This window comes from Megachile rotundata, chromosome 1 (genome assembly GCF_050947335.1).
Source record: "Megachile rotundata isolate GNS110a chromosome 1, iyMegRotu1, whole genome shotgun sequence".
NCBI lineage: Eukaryota > Metazoa > Arthropoda > Insecta > Hymenoptera > Megachilidae > Megachile > Megachile rotundata.
This window is the reverse complement of record NC_134983.1, coordinates 17,110,902-17,133,917: the sequence shown is the minus strand read 5'-3', so window position 1 is coordinate 17,133,917 and position 23,016 is coordinate 17,110,902. Positions and strand designations below refer to the sequence as shown.

Genomic DNA, 23,016 nt, shown 5'->3' with positions numbered 1-23,016 from the left:
ATTGCAACACAATGAATTCCTCGAGATGCTTTTAACGACAAATTTTACCGTGACACATGTTTGTCATGAATGTCTCGGCTTGGTCAAGATATTCTTTTAACTTATGTTCAATTTCACCAAAAACGAATCAAATTATCACTTTTATACTTTGTTATTATTCTAGCGAACACAATGAACACGGTATTTGTGCTTATATAGAAAAAGATGAAATGAAATGTTCCGCGTATTTGTGGCAAGCACCCGTCAAAATTCGATGAAGGTATAAAAGGATTATTAGACTCACAAGGATAGTGAGTCGCAAGAATACATTAATCACTTCACTTAATTGTTAAAAAAGCGAAAGCAATTTAACAAAACGTTTAAGAAACGTACGTTTTATAACCATTATCCTCTTTTATATAAATACTCGCATTTTCAAAGCTAAAAATAACAATCCCTATAAACAAGTCTGCAATTCGAACGGATTGCTATGACGCTGAGTACGATTAAATGAACGCGTAATCTAATTAAGACTTGGTTCGTTGATGGTGAAACCGAATGAATTGAGCGCACTCGTTAGAATGTAATTAAATATCCCTCTATGTACCATACATTCCGGTACAAACGGAAAACGTCAAACAGTAACGACACAAAGGCACGACGAACCTCTAACTCCTTTAGCCGGCATTTAAATCTTTCAATTGATCCGTTCAAATTTCTAAACACAGGTATTTGATTCTTTTTGTCGATGTAAAGGACAATTGAACGTCAAAATGAAGCGTGTGTGCGTACATTGTGGAAATAATAATTTCCATGTTATAATTTTCGAAAAGAAAGAGAAAAGAATAAAAGCAAAAAGATTTAACATTTGAAGACTCGAAAAGATTCGGAGTTACATCGACGTTCAACCCTTTTGGTTCTTTTGGATGTGTGAATAATTGGGTACCGAGTTGTCGAGTGGCACCGAAAAAGGTCATGCAAATTCGGGCGGTGATCCTAGATTATCTTCGTAAAAAGTTGACTACCGCTAAAAACCTCTAATTTTCATATCCAGAAAAGTAAAAATGTACGAATTTCAAATTTTCAAATTTGAAATTAGGTTTAGGTATCGTGGGGGTATATCTTGGATATCCGTCCGAAATTGTCCGATCTTATTAGACTCGACCCAAAGTCAGAATGTCCACACATTCTCATTCTTTTTTCTTTTAATGTATACGTACTTTACTGTATTACAATTAACGATTCGTTTACATTAATTGATAATGAAGCTCGTTATTCAAAAGCGACAACGTTTCAAAATCTGACCTATGCATCCTAAAGGATTAAACGACGATTTAAAGTAAAGGTAAAGATTTATTATCATCTTCGAACATCATTAAAATCATGAGAAAGGAAGGAAGATTGTAGGGCACCAAAATAGTTTGGCAATGTAAAAGTACATCCGTATAAATAATCTATCGCTTCGATATTTATTTCTACAATTAATATTAAACCTGTCTTCACTTTTCTCGATAACGATGGAATCTTGGACGATTACAAATTCACCGGGAAAATTCACTGGAAGCTTGAAACCTTATTTGAACAAAGACGAGCGCAAAGTAGAGACACCATTAATTATTACTAGAAATATAAATAATTTTGCTTATACAATCTGTAAAACGTTATCCTCTATTCTTCTTGGTCTTCTAGATAAAATGATTACAAACAGAGATTAAAAAGTTCGACTTGCCGGCTCACAGAGTTTAACGCGTCGTATCTTTTTCAATAGACGCCATCACCATGAATTAACATCAAGGTGAATATTAAGGTAGTCTAAATGTCAAAGATATTTTTCTAGCGTCGCGTCATTACAAATCGACGATATGCGAAAAATCGATGTCCGAGAACGAAACTGATGCCGTTGGGGCATCGTAAAACACGCGTCAATTACAATGACAATTAATTATACTCATAATAATAAACGCGATGTTAAACGTGAACGTTCCTCCTTTTTTATTCGCACTGCTGTACATTCGAGTACAACGTAGGCTTCCTTTGGCTAAGAACTAAGGAAAAAGAATTTTTAATTTTGAGATATTAAATGAATTTGAAAATTTCCAAATTTCTAAATTCTTAAATTTGAAAATTCAAATTCCCAAATTTCTAAGTTTCTAAATTTCCAGCTCTCCAAACTAGCAAATTTGAAAATTTCCAAATTTCTAAATCATGAAATTTTCAAATTTCTAAATTTCCAAGATCCTATATTTTCAAGCCCCAAATCGTCATATATCCCAGATCTTCAAACTTCTAAATTTTCAAATTCCCGATTTACCAAATATTCTAAATTTCTACATCCCCATATTTGTAAATTTTCCCAATTTCTTCCATCACCATGTTCTTTAGGAAAGCCTATTTTGCCCGCCATTGTACGTTGAACAAGAAGACGACGACATATTATCCAAAGAAAGGATTCTCGTTTGGTTAACTTTCGTAAATATAACAAAGTGACTCGACGTACAAGTTTTTTGGAAGCTTTGAGTACATGTTCTGTGTATACATGTGTGTGTGTACGTGTTATCATTGTATTTGCGTGTGTTAAACGACAATCGATACATTTCCCTGCGGAATTATATCTCTAGCGGAGGCTAATAGTTATGAACAAATAGAAACATCGAAAAGGCCAACCGATGGGATGTTTGAACGTCGTAGCAATTTATCGTTGGGAACGGCGAGCAGTGAAGTCGAAGTACGATCCGCACTTTGAGATTATGCTTCGAGATTAGTTTTTGCTTTTTGTGACGCCTGTCGCGATCCTCAGCCAAGATTCTGAGCCGTCAAACAATCATACGGCACATACGTAACACGACGGACAACAACGAGTAACATGCAGTTCGGGTCACGGAGCTGCGTAACAATAAATACCGCAGCACTACTAACAGCATCGCGAATTCTAAAGCCTTGTGAAACCAATACAATCTGAAACATAATGAAATCTATTATGGAACATCATAGTTAATAGATGACATCTGCTCAATTTATGTGCTAACACCTTCTTTCTTCTCAATAAATGCATGAAGCTCGCATTCTAAAATATCTTATTAAAAGAACAGCATAAACCATACTACTAAATTATGCTAAATATATTGACCAATAATAAGTTCCCTTTACATTAAAAAAAAACAATTAATATGTTGAACAATAAAATTTTGGCTACATTTATAAGATTTGGAATCGAATATCTCCTTAAAAAAACATTTGAGTATGTTTGATAGATACTTCAGGATTTTCAACTTACCTTTTAATATGTGTACGAGCAGCTGGCAGTGTGTCCGGACTCTCTTTCAATAGAAAGTGCCGAATTCCCAATATGTAATGTTCTAAATACGTTGGCCAATCAATTTGTCTGACATCAAACATAAACGTCTGTCGGTCTTCTAGACTAAGTTGTTCTTCTAAGTTTCGAACATTGTCATCCCTGAAGTTCCACTGTTGTGTGCTGAAATACTCCAAGCATTTGGCAGCTTTACGGAGTTTTACTTGTAGGCCGACCATAATGGTCGGTTTGCCCTTCAACCGACAAAAGAAGTCTAAAATATACGCCGGTACCACGTGCTGGAAGAGGGCGCACATTTGGTTCATTATAACAGAATTACGGCATCGACCACCTGGATACCAAATCGCGCCGTTCGGTGGATGCTTTCGCGTGTACTTGAACATCAGATCAACAAACTGTTTCCAGGTTATTGGGTTCTGTTGACCTGTACAACAATTATACACGGGAATAGTTTTCGTGCGATTCGTGGCGGTTCTCCATGCCGCGCAAATCATCAGATTTATTACTATGTCAACGGGCACCAAGTCTGCGATCATGTTTTCATGACACAACATAGTTCTGCAACAAATACGTTTACTATTATGTTCAAGCTACCACGATAATCAAGTATTAATTTATAGATTTTTTTAATGGGAAGAATGACTAGTAAATAAATTTACAAATTATTATTATTTTAATACTTTCATGTGCTAATATAACTCATGGAACATTCTGCCGGTTAGCAATTCTGTTCCTAATAAATGTAGTGAATGATTTTTAAGGAATTCGTGTTTTGACATAAATTATCATTTTGAATAAAAATTAATGCTAAATTCAAGGGATCCAAAAAGCTTTTTACTTTCAGGACACTTTTCATGTCATGAAGGCTCAGAACATCTTATTATAATAAAAAATATCGCACCTGAAGACACCCTTGCCAACAGCAGCAATAAGTCCCGTAGGTCCATTACAATTGTCTACCCAGCCAGCTACTGGTTCTCTAAGCGACGATAAAACGATAGAAGGTCTAACGATTGCTACTGGTAAATAACCAGATTCCAATTGCAATATCCTTTCGGTGAGGGCTTTGGTGAACGTATAGGTATTCGGTCGATTACCGATCAAAGCTGGTGTTATTTCATCGACCATTTTCGTATCCATGATCTTCGTTAATGCGATCACATGCTCAGGTTCGGCTTCAAGCGGATAAATTTCTTCGGCAACATCCTTACGGTCGCAATTACAATATGCTGTCGACACGTGGATGAGGGCCTTTACAGAAAAAAATATGCAAGTTAATACGATGTAGGAAAAAATTATCTGATACACAGGATATGCAAAGCTTTCGGATAATATAATTTTAGCAAAAGTTTAATTTCGACACGGTTTTGAAGCATGTTATCTGTGATAAATTTAGCCAGGAGGTTGAAATATGGTACAGACATAACTCATCAAGTTCCACGGACTCGATCAATGCATCAGAATGGCTTCACTCTAGCATTTCAGAAACATACAAATTAATTGGTACTTGGATGTTGGCGTCGAATTAATTTCGGGTTAGATTTTAGTATATCTGTTAACTATTAGGATTTGTATCTTCTGAACACATGAATTTCTTAAACTAACAGAAGATTTCTACTTTCGCTTTGCAGTCCACAAACTGTAGTGGTTTTGGGTCAAGATAGTTATGAAGGTATCGAAGTTTAAGTCAGCATTTTAGCATACTTATTTTTGTTTCTTTATCGTGTAATCTTGTATATATTTTTTAAATGTACTCTATTCTTTGCATATCGCTGTGCATGAAACAATTCTATTGAAATTTTCATTATGTTTTTAATGTGAATAATGTTCGAAAAATATTACCTCTAAATTACACATGCGATGACACAAATTCAGAAGTTGTTTGGTGCCAACCATGTTGATGGTCACAGAAAGTTTCAGGGCCTCGTCGAATTTTACAGTAGCAGCGGAATGAAAAACTACTGACACATTTTTAATTAATACAGCCTGGTCAGCTTCCGAGATTCCCAATTCATGTTCCGTTATGTCTCCAGCCACAGGAATCACTTTCGACAGTTCTTGTGGATAGTCTCTTCGCAATTTTTCGAACAGCTGTCAACATACATTATAATACATTAATTCGCTTATCACTTCATCGTTCCGTAATTAACTTCTTTCGGAATTTTTTGACGGTTCTTTGAGGATTTAGAAATTCGTTTTCCTAAAAATTTAAAAATCTAGAAATTACAAAATTTATAATTTCGAAAGTTGCTAAATAACACGAGATAAATAATGCATTGAACATCCTTCTTGGTACTTTACAAAACGTGAGTAATTAGACCATAATTTTGACGAGGTCAAGTCCACTCGGGTCCCTAACTAGTTACAGCAATTTTCTTAAATACCGTCATCAAGTTCTTCAACCGTGGAGTTGAAAATAAATAAAAGAACAATAAAACTCATCTTACCGGTCCATCCAGTAGTTGTCTCAACCTCTGTTGGACATCCTGTCCCCTCTTGGGTCTCATCAACAAATAAATATTCTTGATTCCTGGACAAGATCTGAGTAACTTCTCGACGAGTACTTTGCCCATAAAGCCGGTACCACCGGTAATGAAGATAGATCTGTCCCTATAGAACTCCTTCACAGACGTACACTGAGTGCCAGTCATCGTGCTCATTTTAATGTGTTATATCTTTTTTATAACAGCAAAATAATCCTTTGACACTAATACTTCTCGCAACGACAAATTTCTTCGGACCTATCTCAAGATGATGGATAGAAAAAGCACTTTCAGCTTTGTTCTTCGGTTTGTTCTTTGGTCTTGATACGATTCTTCGCCACCTTCGGTGTATCTCAAGGCTACGTATTTGATATCTATTTTACACCTGGTTCGCACTGTACAATCGTGTGGAATATTAAAGACAGCTTCCTCAAAGATGAGGAAACAAAGTTTGAGAAAAGTGCAACGAAAGCTGGCAAATGTTCACGCCGTTCCAGGTTTTTCCAAGCGGACTACAAATGGATTTGATTTCTGCTGGACTCATTTCGTGCCTCCTGCGACCACTGCTTCTACTTTGACTGTAATCAGATATGGAAAGAAGAAGTTAGTTTCGCTGTGATAAAAGTATGTGATACGTGTGGTGACTGTACGGTGCTAGTCAGTGATCATTCTTGACCGCTTTACGCTATGGTTACTTGAATTATTGATTATGTCATCAGTGAGTGATACGAGACTTGCAGATATCTTGGCGAGGACAATTATAGAATATGACGATTTGCTGGAAAACATATCTTTCAAATTTTATTATTTTGAAATTTTGCATTGGTTGATCAATGATATTGTATTGGTTGAAATAATTGTAGAAGAATTTTACTTAGTTCGAATAAATTTATGGGTAAAGACCCATTTTTGAAACTGATAATTTTTCACGACCCACACACTTTATTTCGCAAAATTGTAAAATTCAAGAGTGGCGAAACTTTTCAAAAACAGTAACCGCTCACGCTTACTCTATGCTCTACACACCTCTAGACACACCGGAAATATTGTCGATTATTTTTATCAAATATGTGATAGGAGGTGTGTGAAAAACGATAACTGTAGTACTAAGAATTTCTACTTTACCAGATAGTGACAGTAGAGTATACCTAGTCTTTTATTAAATTCTTGTACACCGACATCGATAAAATGTTGCGAAATCAACTTTTAATTACGATGCGATTTGCCTCACATTCGAAAGTCAAACAATTAAGGGTGAACGTGTACATGTACAAAATAATCGATTACGATTATAATAGAAACAATAGATTATGATTCAAAATAGCTGAACATAACTATAATCAATGAACAATTGCTTCTAAATAAAGAACGCCAGCACAGTGCCAACAAGATCCAACTTTTCGACAGTGTCTCAAACTATAAAAATAAGAAGTAGGTCAAAGTTTTGTCTCGAATCGTTAAAAGAAACGTGAAAGTGGACTAACAACGGTTGTATGAACGACCACCTTTTACGTAAATACATTAGAAGGCACCTTGACTCTTGCTTCAACGAAATTGCCAGCCAATTCCATCGATAAATGTACAATGAACAAGTCCACAAATTTTGGCTGCTGCGCAATCTTATTTAAATTCCTAATATTTTAATGACCGTATAACATGAATGGAACGGACAAAACATAAGAAAGTATATGTAGAAACGACTGACTAATGCGTTAGCATCGAAAGTTATCTAACAGTTTATTATGCCTTTCGTGGCTCTAAATTATTCAGAATTACATATTACAGATTACATGATAATAAATACGATTCCTTTAGTATTATGCATAGTGCATAGAAATACGATTTGCGGCGTGCGACGAAATACTATGGTAATATATCAAGAGCGGCGATATACGAGCGATGTATCACGCGTAGTCAAATTCGACGCGTGGGAAAATATACGTGATGATATACCAAGAGTGACGATATAGAAGAGGTAACGTATCGCTCGTAGTAATATTTGACGCGTGTTGTCAAGAGTTGTGATATACGTATGACACATGCATGGCAATATATGTGTCATTTCCAGCGTATACTAATTTCCAAAAAGGTTGAATTATCTTGAGTATCTTATCTAAAAGTAATAAAAAGCAACAAATATTTCAGAGATTAATTTTAAACAACTTCGTTAAGTCTGAGTTATTAAATAAATAAGAATCTCTCGGAAATTACGAGCTGATAAATGGCTGTTAAAAAAATATCGACTACAGAAAAAAGGTTCGCATAAAAATCTGGTTGTAAATATTGAAAAAAGTTCATAATTCCATAATTTAAATACTAATGCGAATTTGTCTCGCTGTTCATTGCAACAAATGATAAATGACAAGTGAAAGATTAATTTCAATGTATGTAATTTAATGATTTGTCAACGTTCATTAATTCAACTCATTATCCGTGTTAATATATAATTTTACAGATACTAAATCACTCTAAACTCCCACAGCAATTACAACTGATTTCTTAATTAAAGGAAATTTTATGACGAGTTAAACGCGAATTATCAATTATTAAACTGAAAATTTAATTGACTAAAAATCAATGAACCGCTCGTTCTAACAATAAACCATAAAGTTACGGGTCTTCACTGTCTCAAAATCATACGTTAACAGTTTTATGAGGAACAGAAGATAACAAGGTGTTATCACATACTAATTAAGCGAACTTGTATAACTCAGAACCGACGCAAAGGGCACAAAATAGCAGGGGTTCAGAAGTCAAATTGATGCTGCATCGTTTCTAGAGCAGCAGTTTTTCGAGAGTCAATGGTATGTAAAACTTTTTCAGAATTTCCCCATAAAAATAAAAGTGAAGAATGACAGTGGTTACGAAGAGAAGAAATTTTTCGAAATACGTGCTGCTAAGCACAAGTTGGGAAACGCTAGAGCGTTCAGAGAAGCGGTTTCAACGGGATTCTAGGTCAGCGTTCCGGCCTCGAAACGGTCACGAGAATCCGCTCGTTCCTCGGCCTCCGCAGACGAAGAAACAAGGAAGAAAGAGAGGAACGTCGCTCGGCCGACCCCGTTACATGAAAACCCGTTATACGCCGAGGAACAACGACCGCGACCGACTGACTGACACAATCTTCTTTTCCTTTCCGTTTCTCTATATCTCTCTTAATCTCGGGAATTATTCTCTCCTTCTTTTACCTCTCCTTTTTCTTCCATTCAATTAACGTGTTAACTGTCCACGCTGAATTTATATATTTACTATGGTACTCGATGTGACTCAATAGTCCTTCGGACAACTTTCAAACTATCAAATTTTGAAATACATTTATTTCCAAATATTCGGGTTTCTGAACTTTTCAAATTCTCAACTTAATTCCCAAATTTTGAAATTCATTTATTTCCAAATATTATAATTCTCAACTTATAATTCTCCAAATCCCAGATTCCTGGACCATGAAACCTTTGTAGTTTTTAAATTTCCAAGTGTCTGAATGTTCTTAATTTTTCATGTTACTCAAATTTCAAACTCTCTAAATTCCTAGATTTATCAATATGCAAGTTTTGCCATTTCAAACTCCTAGATCCTCAAAATCAAATTTCTAGATCATCAAATATCTGTACCTTTAAATTCCTAGGTGATCAAATTCTAGGGCCGTCAAATTCGTAGATTACCATGCTAGTTGGTTTCTAAATGCTTAGGACCCCATATTCCTAGGTTTCTAAAAGCTTAGGTCTCCATATTCTCAGATCCCCAAATACTAATGTCTCCAAATTCTTAAATCCACAACTATATGTATCCTCAAATTTGCAAGTGACCAAATGGCTATCACAAATTTGAAGATTTATTCCTAGATCCCTAAATACTTGGATCTCCATATTCCCAGATCGCTACATATTTATATTACCAAACCTCCAGATCTCCAACTAGCTACACTACCGTCCATAAGTATCCGGACACTTGGTTTCGTTATATAAAACATAGTTGAACTTTGTACGAAAGGTATTTAGGGTTATCATATCATTTGTAATAATTATTATCTTTTTTGAGGTGTCATAACGTAATAGAATTAATTTTTAAGTACAAATTATACAATGGAAGTGTGAAAGTAAAATTCATGTCCAGAAGTACAAAGTCCAAATTTGTGAATCTAATGAAACGCTTTCGATTCTAAAAAAAATTTTAATTTCTACTGCGTTTCATTTCTATGGTGCAGAACGTATTCAGAGGGTTCTTCGATATGTTTCAAGTGTTTGTAAACTGTTGGTAGATGTTTAGGTTCCCTCAATGGAGATAAGAATGGAGGTAACGCTACGCACTCGACAGTTTCGGTTTAGTTCGTCTGTAGCTTCTTTTCCATCGAGATATGAGTTCCAAACGAGAATTATCAATGGAAAAACGTTCCAGTATTCTGACCTTCGCAGAAAAAAAATCGATTTTAGTTACTGTTGCAGATACTTGAATAACTTTCATGCAACGCGAATGCATATTTCGCTTGTGTCCGGATACTTATGGACGGTAGTGTATATCCAAAAATTCCCAGGTTTCTCATTACGTCGAACTCCTATTATGTCAAACCCTTTTCAAATAAACGTCTAAAATATCCACAAATAACAGTTTCATTCGCCGCAACAGATATAATGTATATCCGTTGATACTGTCGTGTAATATGAACGCATCAATTAAAAATGATGAATACAAACAGCTAAATTAGACATCAGATAGCACGCAACGGTAAAGAATGCATAAACGGTAATTAAACGTCAATTATTAGCGGAAATTACTGGTTACGAAAGTGAAAGTTTATTCGCATACGTGCATATAGGATATGAATATCGCCAGGCGAGTAAAAGCTAATTTTTGCTATTTCAAAAAAGTATAGATAGCCCATAATTCACGCTGGAATTTGAAACGTTACTAAATATTATAAAATGACTTATTTCAACATCGCGCAACGGTTCAATTTAAATAATAACAGATGTTCGTTATTCGTTTACCATGTATGTTATTAGCCAAACATTTGACCAACTTCGATCACGTTTTTATTTACACTACGTTAAACATATTTCCGTTCTCTTGTATGAATGAACAAATACTCCATATTTGTATTAAATACATAATATATGAAATTAGTATTTCGATTATCGGTATAATTTCTACAAGATTTTTTAAGACGCTTGCACAGAAAAAGCTAAATGAAAAACAGAATATGCATTGATTTGATAGTAAAACGAGGGAATGAATACTTTCACTTGCGTCATAAATTAAGATAATGTATGAAATTGCTAATACTTGTTCTTGTTAACAAGATGTAATATTAAAAAATGTAATAATTTTTGCAATAATAAATTCTGATCACGAAGAATCGCTTTAATAAAAGATACGAGTATGTTAATGAAATACAAGTTAACGACTGTGTGAACGACCTTATTATAGTTCATTCCATAAAGTTCAACAAAGAATACCGTGAACTTGAACTTTACTGACAGTCACTTTGAACTTACTTTTACTTTCGAATGTTTCACGAACTTTCACCGAGAAATACCAACTGGCAACGATCAGTGTCAAACAATACTGAAAGTTTTCGTGACAAAATTATGAAAAACAGTGAAAATTCAAATTTGAACCAATTCGTCAAGCTCGGGTTATTCAATATCGTAGACCCGTGAAAACTAAGCTTCAAAATTTCTACATTTAGAAATTCAGATTTCGAAATTTAGGAAGATTTAGTTTTCTAAATGATTCCACTCCAAAAGCCCATATTTCCAAATGTTCAAATACTCACATTTCGAAATCTCCATTTTTCCAAACTTGGGAAATTGTCAACAATTAAACCCTGAAAAATAATATTGAATAAATTGTAATTAAGTATCAAAAAGTAGTGATCTGATGGCAAGAAATAAATATTTCGCGTTCATTTCTGAATTATGCTGATTACCGAAGATATGTTGCACGCAGAACACATGAAAATGATGCAGCATTTACTGGGTTAATTACGTATGCCTGATAAAGGGATCAACGAGAGTCCACAACGAATCGAAGCCGAAGAACAGTTAGGAGATTCATCAAATCCTTCAATTTCGAGTAACAGTACAGCAGTACGGGAATGATTAAAATTCCGTGACGCACATTTCGTTCGTATGATGTTAAAGGAACGTTCATCCTGTGGATCATACTCGCATTACAATTCGGAAGCCGATGACCCTCTGACATACTTTGTAAGATTGTAACAAGTCGAAAAGAACAACCGATCTTTCTACCAGGTGTCCCAGAAATCCACGAGTTGATTCAACGTGCAAGAATGACATATTTCGCTTTTCAGAAAACAAAATTCAAAGCTTCGAAACGTTCGCAGACGATAATTATTTAACGCTAAAGCTACAAGTGTATAATTTTATGTAACGTTTTAAGCTTTGTTTAAAATTAAAGATGAAGTTGAAAAATGAATAAACAAACCGCTATAAAATCGCATTAATTTTTTACGAAACTCAACGAAGATATCAAGAAACGCAACTTAGCAAATTGTGTAATTTACAGTCGAAAACTTGTGGAGCGGTTTTAGTAGCTATAGCGTTAAAAATTTCAACTGACGAATGTTGTAAATCAAAATTTGTCATTATTAGTATCTTTGAAATTAGTATTATTCGTCTCAACAAATTTAAATTTGGACATCTAGAAATTCCCGAATTCGAAATTTAGAAATCGTCAAAATTGCAGAATGCAGGAATTTTCAAAATTACAAGTTCTCGAACGATTTCTAAATTTGAGAAAAAAAATAATTGATTACATTCACCTCATATTAATTGTGACATTAAAATCATAATGAAGAGTGTTTGCAGTTCACATTGCAATGCACTCCTTGAATGGTAGCTGTGACTCGTAGATTTCGTCACTGAACAAATTTATAAAAGAAACTGAATGCGCTGTTGAAACATATTATTCGTGACGTCGTATTAATCAACGAGTACACACGATTACAACCGACGTCGACAAAATATTATTGATGACGCGATATTATAATACTGTCAATTAAGCAGTCTGACAAAATATCTTGTTTAAGTGTTAACGTGAAAACAGAGTTGCATAATTGTTAGAAAATGGACGGGAATTTTTAATACAAACCAAGCCACGAAAACAGTGCTGCTTGTGGAATTTGTTCGGCCTTAAACGGATATCGAAATCGTTTAAGACGTTTATTCTAATTCAAATTTTCGCGCGTTATCAATTCTTATGCTACTGAATGTTACTTTAATATTTGGGAATCTGGGACGTGGGGTTTGGAAATGGAATTTGGAGTTTTGGGGATTTGGAAAATTGGGACGTAGGGATTTCTATTTTTAGAAATTTGAAAATTTCAGAATTGGGATTTTGGGAATTGGGGCTTTGGGAATTTAAAACTTTGGAATTTGGGGCTTTGGGAATTGGGACTTTGGAAATTGTAAAATTTGGGAATTGGGATTTTGGGAATTTGAAAGCTTGGGAATTGGGACTTTGGAAATTGTAAAATTTGGGAATTGGGATTTTGGGAATTTGAAAGCTTGGGAATTGGGATTTTGGAAATTGTAAAATTTGGGAACTGGAATTTTGGGAATTTGAAAGCTTGGGAATTGTAAAATTTGTAAATTGGGACCTTGATAATTTGAAAGCTTGGGAATTGGGACTTTGGAAATTGTAAAATTTGGGAATTGGAATTTTGGGAATTTGAAAGCTTGGGAATTGGAAAATTTGTAAATTGGGACCTTGGAAATTTGAAAGCTTGGGAATTGGGATTTTGGGAATTTGAAAGCTTGGGAATTGTAAAATTTGTAAATTGGGACCTTGGAAATTTGAAAGCTTGGGAATTGGGACTTTTGAAATTGTAAAATTTGGGAATTTGAAAGCTTGGGAATTGGAACTTTGGAAATTGGAAAATTTGTAAATTGGGACCTTGGAAATTTGAAAACTTGAGAACTGAGACTTTGAAAATTAGGACCTCGGACACTTGAAAAATAGAAAATTTGAAAACTCAGTAATTTTAACCTTCGAAATTTGAAAATTTAATATGTGGAGCATCGAAATTGAAAAATGTGCCAATTTTACCTTAAGAAACTTGAAAAATTTCTATCTTACATCCTACAATAAAAAGCCACGTGATTCATCCTTCTCGAGCTACTAACGTTGAAACTATTCCAAAGGATGCAAAAAATGTGCATATTTCTCTATGGTATATATTCGACGCAAAATGCGTTTCCAACATTATTAGCATATGTCACCTTGAGAACCCATTTCCAAAGAAAAATGAACACTAAACCGCATGAACCAGCTAGTTCGAAATATTTGCCGAATGGACCACAAAATCGTTAATGTGACGAGAAAAATCAAACAATTTACACAGGCTGTTTCAACGAATGTTTCTTTTGCAATGCAAACGCTGTATGTTTACTTATTATTTCTCCGAAAAACTTTTACGTAAAATGGTAAATTACGACGTTAAAGTTTGTTGAAAATCGCGTTTATTACTGGTATAAATTTGTATACTTTGAAAGTTTGATATTTAAAAATTGTCAAACTTTTTGTTTTCTGAATTTCTAGATTTTCAGGCAGCAAATTTCTGAATTTTTCAATTCCTCTAAATTTCTATATTTCTAACTTTGGAATCTGTATACTTTTACATTAACACGTTGCTAAATTCCAAAATGTTCGTATAAAAAAAATTTCTCAACTTCCAAATCGCATTAGGAAAATCCCTAAAGCACCAAAAGTTTCTAAATTTACAGTGTTAAAAATGTGAAGTCCTCGTATCCGACAACGCGTAACGCCGTTAAACCATCGCATCATAAAATTAATTTCCGCCCCATATCAACAACCAATATTACGCAATAACAATAACAAAAACCCCAGCAATATTTCACGGTAAGCGTGACACAGATAAGAGAACAATGTCGTTCGAAAAGTCAAATTCAATGAGTAAAATTATGTAACTCGCGAAAGCGATCTTTAGGTAGTAAGCAACAATTATATGGTAATTACTCGAGTACCGAAAAAGAACGGTAAATTGGCAAGCATTTGTGGCACAGTTTAACATAGAAAGGGAACGAGAGGAAAACAAGAAAAGCACAACAGCATTCATATTTTTCGTACACAAGATGCAATTCTAACAGTAAGGGAGATTTAACGAGATTTAAATTGCATCTCTGCCATTCGTTGGCAATTTTCCGAAACAGACGAAAGTAGAACACACGCTTTCCAGTATTTTTCGTAAAATTCGACAATGGATCGATGTCTCTTTACGTTTTTATTGCACCATTCCTGAGTTATAGACGTCTTCAGACGTCCAATTAATTTCAGAGTGAATTAGGTACGTAGATGTACGGAATTCTGACATTGGATCAATGATGGACACCGATTAATGCAGCTGTCTCTTCTTCTATTGCTACACAGGAAATTGTAATTGGCAGTACAGAGAGATTCGTACACCGTTTAGAAGGCTGTAAATTTAACCATTTGACAATTTTACGATTTGGTGATGCAATGATTTGACCATTTGACGAAGCGACAATTTGCTGATTTGGGATTTGAAAATTTAACGATTTGACAATTTAACCTTGTAATGATTTGACAATTTGATAATTTGACGATCTAACAAACTGACAATCTGATAATTCGACAATCTGATGAACTCACAATTCGACAATCTGGCAATCTAACAATATGACAATTTATGAATTTGACAATTTAACAATTTAAAAATTTGACAATAACAAAATTTAAAAATTTGAAGAGTCCTAAATTTCAGAATTAAATTTCGAAAGTATCAAAAATTTTCTGAATTTCTAAAAACTAAATAATCGGTACTCAAACAAATTGTCTCCGAAGCAAAGTTAAAAATGTTACACTTTTATTCACTTTCGCACATAGAATTGTTTATTGCACTGCCAGCCACAACCGGTATAATTTTACTAACTACGACGTTTCGGAACATTGTACATACAAAAGTACATATTAGCTTGAAATAAAGTACAATTCGTGAAATTATACACCAATTTGTGTTCCTGCTGGCCCGTGTAACGTAACGAGGTCTCGGTACAGTTAATTTAACGAGGATGAACGTTACTCCTTATTTCAGCTTATGATTTGAAACCATGGAACCATGATTGTAATTTTTTTTTACATTGCATGGTTCGTTCTTATCTTACAAAAGATATTAGATAACAAAACTAATTTTTGCATGTACAGTGATTATGATAACTGGGACAGGTTATAATTCCGTGCAAAGTTAGAAAAAGTAGATATCGTCGTAAAGTGCCGTTCGACACGTTAAAGAATTGTTAGTTACATAGAACAAAGTTTGCGATGTAATGGTTTGATTTATAAACGATCTAATGAATATCATATGTAGTACATAAATAACATATGTGAGTACATGAGAAACTGATGATCAAATTACTTTATAACTGCAAGTTATTATTTTGTTAAATGCTTAGTGCTTCATAAGAGAAACTCTGTTATCATCTGATTAATTGTAAGAATTTACCCAAACCACTTTTCATTTAATAAAACATGTAATCGGAATATTTATTTGACAAAATCAGAATTTTTCTTTCATAAAAACTACCAAAAATTATAGCAATACTTTTATGCGTCAGCTTTCGTATGATCACCCTTTCGTAAATTTTCAAAAAATGCCTTCTTACATTCACTCTTCAAATTTCCAAACTCCAATCACTTCAACAACACATTATATTTAATGAACACGAAACTCACCGAAACAAGTAGAAAAATCCAATCGTTAAAGAACAGTACAGATTCGAGAAATGTTTGACAAATTGATGGAAAACGAAGAGAACTATTATGCGAGTGAAGGTCGACACGTACGACAACGCGTGGCGATGATTACTAAAGGGATGATATGTGGACCGGACACTTTTAAAAGACGAGTCAACTAACGAAAGGTGAACTGAGCTTACCTGTGGCCAACCAGAGTTCCTTATACCTTGTGAGAGGTAGAAACAACTTCTCCCACCATTCCTTTCAGTTTATTCACACATTTACAAGCAATTACACATTGATCCTTCATTGAACTTTGAAACACTGAATTTAATTTCTTTTTAATGATCTATTTTCCTATGCCAGGTGGAGAGGGATCATTAACACGACTGGGCAATAGATAATTTCCTACGAAAAAGAAACAGGGAATTTGGAATCGGAATATACGTAAATCATTAGCGCTTTCGTCACTTCAAATCGTGTTGATTATTAATGCAAATTGAGGACGTGTCAGGACTCGAGATTAACAACAGATCGGTAACTAAATCTGAGAAAACCAAATTTTTAAATTGACGGATCTGAAAATTTTTAGAAATTCATCAATTTTTATATTGTAGTACTTAGAATATGAAAATTGCAAGAAATTTGTAAATTTCATGACTGCATTCTGAGTTTGAAAATTTGGTGTCTGCATTTCTAAGTTTCTAAATACGAAAATTTGAAAACTGCCTGAACTAACTTTGTGTATTCACCTCGCGAGAGAAACTAGAAATAGTTAATCGCACTAAACTTTCACACAATTCTGAACTGAATCAATTTCGAATTGTTCACTCGATAAATCAAACTTTCCCAATGATTACCTAAACTAATAGGTTATTTTAATATTCGAGGAATCCCCGCAGCACAGAACTCATAGTAGCATTAGCAACTTTCCTTTGTATGTTAAAGTCTTCCAAATTGTGACACAAAATCAAATCATTCAACAAATATGTAAAACTGTTAATAAACCCAATGGTGCTTATTCAAATGAACACTCGTTGAATTTCAATAAATAATTATACTATTAAACCTAAATTTAAAAACTTTAGGAATTGGAACTTTGGAAATTTGGGAATTGGGGCTTTGAGAATTTGAAAATTTAGGAATTGGGGCTTCGGGAATTGGGACTTTGGGAATTTGAAAATTTGGGAATTGGGACTTTGAGAATTTGAAAATTTAGGAATTGGGGCTTCGGGAATTGGGACCTTGGAAATTTGGAAATTTGGGAGTTGGGACTTTGGAAATTTGAAAATTTGGGAATTGGGGCTTTGGGAATTTGAAAATTTGGGAGCTGGGACTTTGGAAATTTAAAAATTTGGGAATTGGGGCTTTGAGAATTTGAAAATTTGGGAATTGGGGCTTTGAGAATTTGAAAATTTAGGAATTGGGGTTTCGGGAATTGGGACCTTGGAAATTTGGAAATTTGGGAGTTGGGGCTTTGAGAATTTGAAAATTTAGGAATTGGGGCTTCGGGAATTGGGGCTTCGGGAATTGGGACCTTGGAAATTTGGAAATTTGGGAGTTGGGACTTTGAAAATTTGAAAATTTGGGAATTGGGGCTTTGAGAATTTGAAAATTTGGGAATTGGGGCTTTGAGAATTTGAAAATTTAGGAATTGGGGCTTCGGGAATTGGGACTTTGGGAATTTGAAAATATGGGAATTGGGGCTTTGAGAATTTGAAAATTTAGGAATTTGGGCTTCGGGAATTGGGACCTTGGAAATTTGGAAATTTGGGAGTTGGGACTTTGGAAATTTGAAAATTTGGGAATTGGGGCTTTGGGAATTTGAAAATTTGAGAGTTGGGGCTTTGGGAATTTGAAAATTTGGGAATTGAGGCTTCGGGAATTGGGACCTTGGAAATTTGAAAATTTGGGAGTTGGGACTTTGGAAATTTGAAAATTTGGGAATTGGGACTTTGGAAATTTGAAAATTTGGGAATTGGGGATTTGGAAATTTGAAAACTTGATAATTGAAACTTTGGAAATTTGAAAATTTGGAAATTGGAACCTTGGAAATTTGAAAACTAATAATTGAAACTTAGGAAATTTGAAAACTTGAGAATTGAAACTTTGGGAATTTGAAAATTTGGAAATTGGGGCTTTGGGAATTAGAAAATTTGGAAATTGGGACCTTCGAAATTTGAAACCGTGAGAAGTGAAACTTTATAAATTTGAAAACTTGAGAATTGAAACTTTGTAAATGTGAAATTTAAAATCTTGAAATTGCACTTATACTCGAAGATTCGATTTTACAATATTTTTTTCAACGATTTTCTCCATCACAGATGGTAACCCGTGCCCTAGATGCTACCGAGACTGAAATGTTTAATTATCGCGATGTGACATGCTGGCGAGATGAACGGGTGGAAAGGGACCGAAAGGATTGGTATGCAGAGTGTGTAAGCGTTTTCATAAAGTTTTCCATTATGCAACTGGTAGCTACATATAGGGAATGTTATGTATTGAAACAATCGTTTGGTAATGTTTGCCATTGTACTCGAGATACCTTGATCCCTTTTACTCTGGCTACGAAACGTAGAAAACTGATGCTCGTTAAATTGAGAACGCGATGTCAGATATATAAAGGAACAATAATTTTACATCCAATCGAATGTGTTTTATTAAATCACGCATCGAGGACAACCTACCGACACCCTCATGAATTTTAATGATTTGTTATGGCATATGACCGGAAAAAATAATAAAAATCGACTCCTGCTATTTTTTACAAAACGAACTTCTACAGTTTTTAAAAAATAAAATTCTGAGCTCACTGTTGATCTTAATTATTTTATGACACAAAAGTTCAGCATTGTCGACGTCTCGAGGGATGAAAAAATAAAAGAAATAGCATTGTTTTGCAGATTCGACGGCTTCAGTCGTGTTTGAATACATTTAATATGAATAACATGTATATATTATTGATTGATGACAAAGAAGTGTCATGACACTTATGACACATCATTTTGAAGAGTCAAGTTCGAGAAAAAGGAATGTATAAATGACTCGTGGATATTCTTTTTAAAAAAATTCTTTGTTGGAACAAACAGCGAATTAACCACTGTACAACGTAACCTTTGGATGGTGAAGCTGGTTCCATGTTGACTCAACACACAATTTAATGTTTATACACTGTTTTCTGAATAAAAAATCCTCTTCAAAATTCGGGTACTTAATTTTCAAATATTATCAAATATTGAAAGTCCAAATATTGTCATATTTTGAAGCCCAAATCTTAAAATCCAAATTTGAAATCACGACCACTGTGACGAAAAGTGTTAAATGACGAAAGAGAATATGTAAAAATTGCGAGTGTTAATAAATATTTAAGAATGAGCTAACTCCATATTGCTCTAACTATTTGGTTGTGTCAGCGATTGCATCCATTTTACTTTCGTCGAACACTCTCGTCTAAAAAGTCGCTGGACAGCCTTGATCCAAATGTCTTTAAAGTAATGGCTTAGAAAGCGGAAAAACTGTTTGACAAATTCAATGCATTAGTATAAAAACTTGTTTACAGAAAATAAATTAATAAATTAGTCAAACGCTATTTGCATTTAAGCAGCACGCACTCATACTTATTAATGTTAAAACATGTACAAAGTTGGTACACGTGTCAAGGTCATCGTACCGCAGACTTTCTCAGGGTCTCAGAGATTTTAAGATGACAATAGTATAAAGCTATGAAAAGGAGAAGCTATCCTTCTAGGGAAGGATCAGTAGTAACAGAAAGCTAACAACAACGAGTTTTAAGAGTCTGTTTTGATCAGAGGTCGATACTTTTCTTGAAAATGGCCGAAGCCGTGTCTCATGGTCGATGACATCATGATGGTGCGTAACGAAGCGATAAGGGTATTCTAGAAGGATCTGGCTACGGAATGGGGAGGATATTGTATCCTTCGTTAACCTCGTGATGTACAATTCAGATGCGTCAGTCAAAACTATTCCTAACTATAATATTAAAACAAATAAAATGTTCTGAGTATTTTATAATCAACGACCTTTAATTATGCAAATTATTGTTAGACCTAAAGTTCAAGTTGAAGAGTATACGCAACGTTAAGTATTAAAAAGAATACGTCTAACATACTAATTTATTTCTTCCTCAAGTAATCAATCATCTGAATGTTCAAGTATTTAAATATATGCAATTTCAAGCTTACAAACATTACATTTAATGAGATATAATTTTTTGTAAATTATACTTAAATTAATGAAATAACAGGCAGAAATGAAATATATAAATGATATGTGAATAAATCAATATGAAGCCACATTGAATCATTGATTACTAAAAAGAGCCTCGAAGCAGTACATATTAGTTTATTAGAGCGTGATTGAAAATAGGGGCGGCATCTAATGAAGGAAAATAAGCATTCACGACTCATTTGTATTTCTCATAAAATCTTTCGTGATTCTTTTGATGCTCTACAAAATTTCTTGGTAACATAGTTACGATTGAAAGTACTAGACTCGCATAATAATTAAAAAGATAATTACATGCAATTCCGTATAATATACAATATGCTAATATAAAAATTGTAATAATATGAAACTTAAAAAAATATGCAAAATATTTTATACAAAATACAATTGAGGAGTTAATTTGATAAAAATCGGATTGACGGATTTTGAGATAAAAAAGGTTGAACACGAATGATCAATGACCTAACACAGCACGGAACATGTTAACATGCAACAACTTGACATTATCCCGAGTATCGCGAAGTACGTACTCTGCAAATGATTAATTTTTTATTTAATTAAGATAAATATTTGAACCGATACTTTATGAATAATAAATATTGACATAGAATGGCAACGTATTCTGTATAAACAATATTTTTACGTCATTGTGAGCTTACCCGGTTGGAGGTCGGTCAGGACCAAGAATCTCGAGGGATCGTGTCTTACGAAACAACGTGGCTGAAAAGTCAACAGTTTGCTGCGCGTTCTTTTCTGGCCGTTTTTCTTCCCGTCGTTTAACGAAACAATCGCACGTTCAAGGCACTACCACGTGTAAAACCACGATCGCAAAGAAGCATTGAAACTAATAGCATACGATTTTTGCGTTTCGTCCTCAAATTCAGCAAAGTAGAATAATGGTACGAAAAAGGCTGGCATAGAACGAGATCACTTTCAACGCGCAACTAGTGGTAGCATCACTATCATTAACACGTCGATATTTGACGAAGGTTATTTGGCTAAATAATGGCGGAAAAGTAGAAAACAGAGGGAAATTTGAATTCCGATAAAATTGTATCGGATAGATTTGGACGCCGGTATAACTTTACGTAACAATATAACCAAATTTAACTCGGTCTAACAATATAACATAACAGAAGCTAAGCTAACAATATGACTAAACATAAAACTAACCTTATATCGATCTGACTAACCTAATTTGTTAATGATTCAGAAATTAGACTTGATTTGAAATTAGGTTAAGTGGTGTTTAAACAAAACTAGATAGATCCGTATAGTAAAATTGAGCATTATTACCTCGCTCCCACTAGTCCCGATGTTTATTGGTTACGATATAGAGAGTTTACCGGACTTAACACGCATATTTCTAAGTTGAAGTGGGCGAGCAAAAGAATTCTTAATAATATGGATAATGGATTCCTATGGAAATTCAAGCGTCGCTGACAAATGAGTGACGTGGCAGTCAATGTGTGAATAACTAATGTAATGCTCGAAAGAAGCGACGGTCGTAATCAAGTTAAGTAACCATAGAAAGGTGAAGAATAAAGTGTAATTCTGCGCAGTGATAGATAAAAGCACATATGTCGAGTCAGCCGAACAGCAGAACGAATAATAAAATGAACAATTCAGGCGTTTCGGATTTAAATAACTTATATTATCTATTATGCATTACGTTATAGATGGTGCTTTTACCCCGTGCAATTCGATCCATCTAAATTTATCCCAAGCTCTTTGCAATAACGTGTAATTGCATTCGACAAAGGTAATCGTAAAAGAAAATCACCGCGCTATGGTAATACCGACTCGAAAGCGATAATGAGTAAAGAAAGAAAAACGCCGAACGAAGTCCGAGCAAATACGGGCCAATATTGCAAAAAGCATTGTACCTGCTTCAAATATTTGCTCGTGCGTACGTTTTTCCCGAGAAATTGATCATCGATATACCTAATTATTCCGTTCCACGACGATGACATAAAACTTAAAAAATCAATTTTTCTATTATATCTCTTTGCCAGCCATTAGCACGAGGTACATCAAACAAAATTTCCAATATGAATAAGTATGAATAATTTGCCTATGTGCGTCATTATCGAAGTACAATAACATCTTTTGGAATTCGAAATTTAAGGGGGCATATAAACAAAGCAGTCTGTAAACTTTCAATTTTTAAATACGTATCTTAAGTTTGGTATGTCAATAATGTCTTACGCATACTTTAAATATTATGTATGTAATATTTAAAAGTACAATGGTTTAGAGCTGTTT

The 23,016-nt window shown here is 34.2% G+C and overlaps 1 protein-coding gene across 6 annotated transcripts in view; it reads right to left on the bottom strand.

Annotated features, from left to right (window-relative positions):
• Nucleotides 1–1,423: 1,423 nt before the first annotated feature.
• The window catches only part of LOC100876622 (fatty acyl-CoA reductase 1), a 57,823-nt gene continuing 36,230 nt past the window's right edge, over nt 1,424–23,016 (bottom strand). For 2 of the 6 annotated variants that reach the window (XM_076535705.1, XM_012289044.2), the window contains exons 2-7: nt 11,546–11,596; nt 5,740–6,353; nt 5,135–5,383; nt 4,194–4,543; nt 3,254–3,850; nt 1,424–2,934 (exon numbers count right to left, since the gene is read on the bottom strand). In XM_076535705.1, the coding sequence (XP_076391820.1) occupies nt 2,793–2,934; nt 3,254–3,850; nt 4,194–4,543; nt 5,135–5,383; nt 5,740–5,952 (1,551 nt within the window). In that variant the 5' untranslated portion in view covers nt 5,953–6,353; nt 11,546–11,596 and the 3' untranslated portion in view covers nt 1,424–2,792. Of the gene's footprint in view, nt 2,935–3,253; nt 3,851–4,193; nt 4,544–5,134; nt 5,384–5,739; nt 6,354–11,545; nt 11,597–16,503; nt 16,699–23,016 lie in introns of those variants that run through there. The other 4 variants (XM_012289043.2, XM_012289040.2, XM_012289039.2 and 1 more) reach the window with 3 other exon arrangements.